Source organism: Sphaeroforma arctica, assembly GCF_001186125.1.
Source record: "Sphaeroforma arctica JP610 unplaced genomic scaffold supercont1.1247, whole genome shotgun sequence".
Classification (NCBI taxonomy): domain Eukaryota; class Ichthyosporea; order Ichthyophonida; genus Sphaeroforma; species Sphaeroforma arctica.
In genome coordinates this window covers 1-8,776 of record NW_014039311.1, presented here as the reverse complement: position 1 = coordinate 8,776, position 8,776 = coordinate 1, and the positions used below count along the sequence as shown (strand labels likewise).

General features: G+C 42.9%; 2 protein-coding genes across 2 annotated transcripts; one reads left to right on the top strand and one right to left on the bottom strand.

Annotated features, from left to right (window-relative positions):
* The first annotated feature begins 833 nt into the window (after positions 1 to 833).
* On the top strand, positions 834 to 2,551 carry SARC_10433 (hypothetical protein). The gene has a single exon (XM_014295525.1). The coding sequence runs from the start codon at positions 894 to 896 to the stop codon at positions 2,436 to 2,438; it is 1,545 nt and encodes a 514-aa protein (XP_014151000.1). The 5' UTR covers positions 834 to 893; the 3' UTR covers positions 2,439 to 2,551.
* A 1,151-nt stretch (positions 2,552 to 3,702) lies between these two features.
* SARC_10432 (nicotinate phosphoribosyltransferase) lies at positions 3,703 to 8,580 on the bottom strand (the record flags this gene model as incomplete). The annotated part of the gene is made up of 13 exons (XM_014295524.1): positions 3,703 to 4,039; positions 4,193 to 4,268; positions 4,392 to 4,469; positions 4,636 to 4,725; positions 4,876 to 5,009; positions 5,183 to 5,298; positions 5,418 to 5,542; positions 5,931 to 6,052; positions 6,193 to 6,377; positions 6,895 to 7,049; positions 7,245 to 7,325; positions 7,737 to 7,862; positions 8,481 to 8,580. Coding segments are annotated over 13 exons (1,549 nt in total), but the record flags the coding sequence as incomplete, so codon positions are not given.
* Positions 8,581 to 8,776: the final 196 nt, after the last annotated feature.

The following is an 8,776-nucleotide window of genomic DNA, read 5'->3' as shown; positions in this document are numbered from 1 at the left end:
GTACCGTACGTACGTCGTCGTACGAAGGTAGGTTCGTACGAACGAATACGTACGGAGGAGGGTAGGACGAGCGTCGTGTAGCGCGACGAGGGGGGGGGGGGGGGGGAAATACTCTTCATCACAGGGAAAAAGGGAATATTTGTTTTTTATAGTTATTCTAAATATGGTTGTTTTTGTAAAAACAAAAACAAAAAGAAGAAAACAAATCTGACATCTTCGGAGTTGTTGAATGTTGTTGTGCAAATAGAAGAAATATTTAAAAAACAACAGGGAGAATGAAAACAATATTGTAAATGAATAGACTCGTAGTGCACAATTCTGAAAAAGAAACAAAAACCGTACCTTATGGGCTTTCTCAGCCTTAGTTGTCCTAAAAAAGCTTTTGTGGCGGTTATGGGTTTCCTAATTGCACTTTTGTGACTGTATTTATTGTAAATAAATATTCTTTTTAAAACAAAATGTAGTCTACAGAATACATATTTACAGACAAAAAAAGGACTCATCTGTTTGTTTCAGTTTTTAGTTTTAGTTTTTATAAAAATACACAATATGAGATAATAAAAATGTTTATCCGTACAAAATGAGGTTAGAATTCGTATTTTGAAAATCGTATTTTTTTATGAAGTGTCCGACCGATAGTAGTATCTATCTCCTAGCCGTCGGCCTATCCGGCCTCGCCAGCCTGTCCAAACGATCGCTTATTTAGGGGTTTATATTAGTTTGTGTGCAAACGGTGCGAACAAGAGTACAAGTCGAATACATATTTATCGCCGAGGGTTGTATTTGGCATAAAGATTCGTGACCCTTGCCATAGTGGTTCAGTATATTTCTGTCTACGTATTTTGTACTCCTTTTTCTTTTGGTAGTCGAATATAATATCAAGAATCGCTTAGATGTTCCGATTTGTATGCACTTTTCCGTCTATAAGGTCGTCAGGCATCACACCAAGAAATTATCATGCGGGGTTTCCTTCAAAGGTAGCATCCCATGGCAACCACTCCATCGCCGGTGCTCCTACCAGACCAGTTCGTGCGGTGATTACACCTTCTGCGTCACACGCCCGGGGCATCGCCATCCCCGCTTCAACCGCCGCTGGGCACATCGAAGAGCCTCAGCAGCGGTCCCCTCGTAAGCTGCTTGTTGATTTTGGGGACTTCACCGCTGCCTATAAGTACCAGAATCTCGCTACACTTCTGAGGTCTTATTCTGTTCTCAAATTGTGTCAGTATGGGGTGCTGGTACGTAACTCTCGTAAGCTAATTGATTTCTCATACACAGTTCTAGGGGACAAGCTCACGAACCGTTTAATGGAGTTCACCTTCTATGGTCACTTCTGTGGTGGCGAGGACGCAGTCAGTGTAGAGAGAAGCATACAAATCCTCAAAAATGCCAATGTAGGCGCTATTTTAGATTACGCAGCCGAAGCAGACGTTGAGGAGGATATGGTGGACCAGGTGACAGATCTCTCTGGAGGTGTCAATCAAGATGAGATCATAGCGCGTACTTACAGCTACGAGAACGAGGCTCACTGTGACATTAATATGGACGTAACTAGACATGCAGTTATGTCTGCTGGAGAGGGTGGTCCCGGTGGATTCGCCGCCGTTAAGCTCACTTCTCTGGGTCGCCCTGATTTCCTCGAAAGTATGGCTAAAAAGCTAGTAAACAGTAACCTGAGTCTCTCTGGGTGTCTTAAAACCATGTGCGCCGAGGAGGTTATTCAGTACGAGAATATGATCGGTCGCGTTGAGAAGCTTGCAACCACGGCGCAGAAGATGGGGGTATCGCTTCTCATCGATGCCGAACAAACGTACATGCAGCCTACCATCGATCGTGTTGTTCTAGACCTACAACGTCGGTACAACAAGGACACGCCTGTAGTATACAACACTTTCCAATGCTACTTGACGGACTCAGCGAGTCGTGCTAAGCGGGATTTGGAGTACGCTAAGAAGGAGGGATGGATTTTCGCCGCCAAATTTGTTCGCGGTGCGTACATCGTGCAGGAGCGTGCGCGTGCGGAACAGATGGGGTACGAAGATCCTATTCACGACACTATCTATGACACACATAAGAATTATAACGATTGTGTGAGAATGGCTCTGAAAGACATCTCTCATTGCTCAATCATGGTGGCTACGCACAATGAGGAGTCTGTCTGGCGCACAGTTCAGCAGATGAAGGCTATGGGCATCCCGCAAAAGGGAAGTGGTGTATACTTTGGTCAACTGCTCGGTATGTGTGACCACATTACCTACAATTTAGGACGTGAAGGTTTCGAAGCATTCAAGTATGTTCCGTATGGCCCAGTTCATGAGGTTCTTCCGTACTTGATCAGAAGAGCGGTGGAGAACTCTGACATCATGGGCAGTGCCCAAAAGGAGCTGACGCAGCTGAAGGTCGAGATCAGGAAGCGTCTGACGCTAGGTCTCATGTAAGTGTTTTCCTTTAGTATTAGTTATATAGGTCATATAGTGACATTTGATATTGATTTTAGAATATGTTTGAGGAATAGATAAATATGTACATTAAAAGCTATTCATTATCGAGATGTGTTTCCTCCCTTGTTTTTCAATATCAACTGCTGCTACATCGGCGCTTTCATTCTATATTTGCCATGCTGTTGAGGTACACGAATGCTGAACAAAATTGTATTGTTATTTAGTCGTGCTTGTGCTTGCACGTTCAATTTCTACAGGGAATATTGAGTTATACCTTCGTATGTTATACTAGCTTTCAATGAGTTGCAGAGTGGTCTGTTTGTGTTAGTTCGAATCGAGGTTTGCGGAACCTCGTGCATAGCCTCTTGTCACTTCCCTTTTCATGGAAGTTTTTAGTGCCTTTATCGCTAACGAGACGAATGAGACAAGAAAAACAAATCACGCGCACGTCGTCGTGTCTGTGTGCATATTTATGTGCAGCTTCAAAAGAATGCTATATCTTGATACTGTACATACAAGAAGCTGTGAGCTTGTCAGTAGCACGACCGGTATTCGATTGTGTGAGAGCTCGACCAACTAGCTGCTGTGCCAAATATTTGAATTTATATACCGCCGCCGTCTTGGCACGGAATGGCGGCTAAAGAAGGTTCTTTTAATGCTCTTGCAAAACCAACTCTTGTCCTAGAGAGAGAATCTCGATTCATCTCAAGTATACGGCGACGTGAATATTTGTCGCTGGGGACGTCGCCTCTAACGTAACCTTTGTACATCATAATGTGTTAAAGTATTTTGTCTCGGCCTGATACTTCGACAACGTGAGATTCAAATGTTGTAGACATGCTGATTGCATTTATAGTCGGAGATATCAGAAGCACCTGGAACAAAATGCATGCCGTAATTGGAAGTGGGCAACGTCTTATGTGCTAGGTCCAGGCACCATAGCTCAGAATAAGAAAGAAAAAAAGGTGAAAACTCTCATATCTTGTTGCATGCGTATTGCTTGGCATGAGGCAAGCAAATGGCTATTCCTCGCTTATGGGAGATGGGATGAAGATTCATCAGCGTTCTGACAAAAATGTGACAGCCGTTGTTTATTCTTAACAAACCGGGATTCCATTGAGCACACACATCGTGTCTGCACATGTGGGCTTTATTGTACATCTAGATTCAGTCGAAGCCGGCCATGCGAGCAATACAGGGCCGGCAGTTGCATGAAGGCAGACGTACGATGATCGTGGACAAATAATGGTAGCCGATGCACTCACTTTATAGTATTTTTATTCAACCACCTAGGTACTCCCGAAACACTCGCACAGAGTAGAGTATGGTCGCTGTCGACGATTAACTACTTCATTATAGGACGGTAGTTGCTAACTTTAAATTCTTTATTCTGTATTTTTGGCTTTCCTCTGCGATTCAACGGTATAAATTCAACTTTTAGCTGTCCAATTCTTCGATAGGGGTTTCCTGTAGCCATAGATTGTGGAGTTGCTGAAAAAGCTCTTCCGTGACGGACACTTTATACGGAGAAGGATTCTGTTTCCGGCGAATATCTGGTCTGATAGACAGAATCTGTTCCCTCACGTATTGCCTGATCTCTGTAAAGGTGCAGCAGCCGAGTGCGACAATTTGAGGAGAGCAATGATTAGTAACAGAATACAAGTATTTACTATAGTACTCTCTCAGTGGTTAGTTTGCCGAAAAGTCACGTGAAGATAACAGGGTGTGTAGTCGGAGCCCAATGAACATACCTTGACTGGTTCTTTCAAATCTCGATTCTTTTGTGATTGACCCATTCGCCCACATAAGTTGCATCAGGGGTATGACCTGGCAACAACGCATTAGAACGACATGTGAAAAGGCTACTACAAAGAGAACAAGTTGTACTCGATAATTATGTCGTCGCATACCTCAGAACAAGTTGTACTCGATAATTATGTCGTCGCATACCTCTGTGGGTGTCACGTAAGCCCTTTTGCGTGGGATAAACGGGTGGCGACACAGCACCTTCTGACCAGGAGACGGTATCTGTTTGATTGGATACATGCGGATGTATCTTTAAGTTCAGCAATACAATATGAAAACGTTGCGCAAGAAATCCCTAAAATCATATTTTGTTGCAACATTTAGTTGCAACGGTGAAAACGACGGTGGAAATTGAGCACACGACGGGCGATCTGTAACAATGGCCTACCTCAGACGACTGTGCGGTCAAGATGTCCAGCATTGCAATACCCTTGTGATTGACCAAGCGGAAGGCCTTCTTCCTGCCAGGAAGTGTAACCTGAGATGAAGGGTAAATGTGAAGAAAAAAATTATCGCCATCGGGCGGGAAACAAGCAAAAGGTATCTAATTTTGCACCCTCGACGGAGTTCAGATTTGCTTGAAGTTCCCATAATGCGATGCGATAAGCAAGTGAGGAACAGTGCTTACCTTGCTGATCTCATTACTGAGTTTAATCCTGGGTTTATTGTCAATCTCTACTAGTTTATATACACATCCTAACGCTGGTTGATTTTGACAGGTTACCAAGTTCGTTCCGATGCCGAAAGATGTGATTTCATGACCTGTTCACAACAGATACAAAGCAAAAGTCAGACCGACGATTTTTGAGGAAAGCGACGAGTGGATGCAATCTGAAGAGTGTGGAATTCTATCTCTACGAACGATTACTAAACCAGTTCAGATCGTAAGCAGCTAAAGAGTGCCACGAAAAATGGGTTTGGTGGAGCCGAAATACCTTCAGACTTCAGAGAGGATAGAGTAGCTTCATTGATATCGTTGCTGGCAACGATAGGCATGTCCCCGAATTTGAAGTCGGCATCCACTAGCTCCGGATACTTGTCATCCATCGCTCTGAATCGAAAAGAAGAGGTGGGTGTCAACCACTAAATCATTGGAAAGAGATTGAGCTTATAAACCTAGAAGACTAAAACCATCGCAAACGATACTCATAATATACGGATTAGCCATACCTAAACATGGCTCGAGTCTCGACCGACAAATAGGACAGATCACCGGAGTCAAGTCGGATACCATGCGGGGTTAAACCAACTTTTCTTAGAGCGCACGCAACCGTTAAGTAGTTGGGGACACCGGACTACTTGTAAAAGGGGAAAGCGATGCACTGTTCAGTGTCAACACACCCGATCGCAAAAGTACTCTATGTGATGTTGCAATTTGAAAAAACCTCAATATGATAAATTACAATCGCAAACGTAAAAGCACTGGCACGTCTGTGGAATCGGTCAAACTGTGTAAACTAGGATGTATGATACTATGAATAACTCCACTGCACTAATGAAGGTAACAGGAAATTAAATGTGACACAGAACACTCTTCACCAACACCCCTATAAGTGTATCGGACAGACATATGTAAAGGTAGGTAAGGGTATCTACAGTACCATGACGTTAGACAGTCCAAACCGTAAACGAGAGACGGTTCGGGAAAAAACCAATGAAATAGCCCACTAATCTACTACCAACCTTAAGTGTATCGTAGGAGTCTACCAGGGCGAGGAATGTGGTTGGGAATGACAGTGCGTAGTCAACAAACGCAGCAAGTTCACCTTCGTTGGTGCCATGGTATTTGAGTTCTTTGCGGTACTCTGCAAAACCATCGTTCAACTATTAGTTCAGTGTAACGATACATCTTTGGGGGAGAACCATCTGACACAACTCCGGGCGACAACAACTCAAAGTATAATTTTAACACAAGTTCAATGACATGGCGCATGAAATTTCATACCGAGACAAATCTCCAGAAAAGGTCGCTCAGTGTTTCCAATAGCCGACTTTCCATTATTGCGGACCTCCTCCAGGCCGGTGAATGAAGTCACAAAGGAGTGTGCATGGGTGCCCTTGATAGGGATACCTAGCATTTTACCAGCCAACACATTGGAAGTGCCGTCGAAGCCTCCCATATAGGCATATCTATAATGTAGTAGTTACACTGATTTACTAGAAATTTTGACGAAGCTACGTTCAGTGGGCAGCTTCCACGATTAGATACAAACGAAAAATCAATCTGTACAACACAATCAGACCACTAAAAAATTATAATAAATCACATGTGTACACGTATTTCGATACAAATGTCAACTGTAGAAGAAGGTACCAGCATATGTAGTCTGAAGTGTATTGGGTATTAATTAAATTTCCAGGCCAAATTATAATTACCCAAATGTAGCAACATCAGACCTTTAAACAAATTCTCTGTTCAGGACCAGTCATGGCATATGCATGTATATATATTAAGACAAGTGTTATTTATATGTAGGTAACAATACGTGTGCCAGACGAGATTTCCAATACTCAGTTCCAGATCAGATCCTTTACGAGACAGGTGTGCATGCAAGCATCAGTTAGAGCAATGTGCATATGTGGGTACAATGCGAAGCCAATTGAGACAGAAAAAAGAGCAATTTACTAAGTGAATTCTTCCAAGTACCTGGATGCAGACAGAGCACCATCAGGACCTTGAGCTCGTCGCAATCCAAACTCTAACAGTTGGGCCTCGCGTCCAGCGCAGTGACGGAACCGAGCAGCGTTTGTACAGATCAACGACGCATAATTCACCAGGCACAGAAGTGTCGTTTCAATAAGCTGTCGTGATAGAAGAGCACAGATCATTAAAAAGAGAGCATTTCAGGTCTCTAAATCAGAATCTCAACCAAAATTTAGAGGCATTACGCAACACAATTGCGCATTGCTAGTCGAAACCACCAAATAAAGGGCAGCATACACACAAAATCCACAACAAATGAGTCTATAAGAAGCATGCAGGTGTTATCCACCTACCTGCGCAGTTGCGATAGGGCCTTCGACTCGGATCAGGGGTACGCGTGGGAAGCACACTGTTCCTTCGTACAGCGAATAAATCTAATAAATATAGGGTGCGAAAGGGGTTAGTTCCTTTAGATATAGCGTTCAGTCCTCTACCAGCAAAATCAAAGACACGAACAAACATACCTTCTTATGGGGTAAGAGCACTACACTAGAAAAAAATATTACATGAGTTCAAGCGAGTAGATGGAATTTCTTCCGCTATATGACAAAATGTAAGACAATCACGACCACATTCACGACCACAACTCCTTGGTCAGTTTACAGTATGATAGTCGACCACAAGCTTATATATTTCCCATTGTGGATCCAGGAGTAATCAAATGCAACGAAGAAAGTATTCCTGGGCAGCATACGTCAAAGACTTTGTATAACCGCGATATAGGATCAGTTGATGTACATTGTGATAAATAGATGGTCCAAAGTCGTGTTATATCAATATAATACCTTTAAGTCTCCCATATCCAGCTCGTGTTGCAGCCAGTGCAGGTAACCCTCTTTGAACAGATTGAGTGACCGCAAGTATTCGATGTCATTGTCAGTTACTTTGAAGTTGGCTAAGAATTTGAGAACCTGGTACAAGAAGCGAGTACGAGGACAGGATAAGCAGACAATAGGCATGTTGCTGTGCTAGATTTTATCTTTCACTCCTCCCCCCACAAAAACCTATCGAGACCGTCGCTGAGAAAACAACTTAGTTTATAGAACTATGAATTTAGGTACACCGGCAGGCGGGTCAGGGATCGCACTGAGCTGACATGCATTGAGAATAAGATGGGAGATAAAAAATACTGCCGATGATTGGATAATGTGTGCATATCCAAAATGGTGTAGGTATAACTACGCAGACACAGTCCAAGATACCACATAACTTGTCTAGAAACCGTCATAATCGGGTCAAAGTAGTGGTGTACGTATATTCAGTTGGGTATATGTGCCAAAATATACCAAAATCAAGCTCAACACAACAAGAAAAGAAAGAAGACAACTAGGCTCTGAATAGGGGTTCGAGCGCAAAATTATATGCTGATTTTTATCTACTTCTAGTTTGGGCATGTGCACTAGAATATTCCCAAACGGCATCGCATAACGCGGCAACGCTATATGCAAATTCAGACCGGACAAAAGTACGTAAGCTTTACTTCAATATAGTTCCTGAGAAGAGATATGTCCGTACATGTTTCGACATACCTCACCCAGTCCTGCAAATAGCGTGTACTCGCCGTGGAACGGATTTTTACGGAAAAACAGATCGAATACTGCGCTCTGTTCGTGTCTCCCAGACTCCCTGCTCAGTGTGTTGTGTGAATAGCAAGGCAACCCAGTAATAAGCAGTAATTATGATATCAGAAACACGTGTAATAGAAATGAACATGACTAGCTTGATACTTGTTACAAACACATAAGAATATTGCGCCTGGCAAACTATTCAATAGCACCTTTAAAAGAAACCATTATATGTAGGCCAGGATAACCGATATATATAT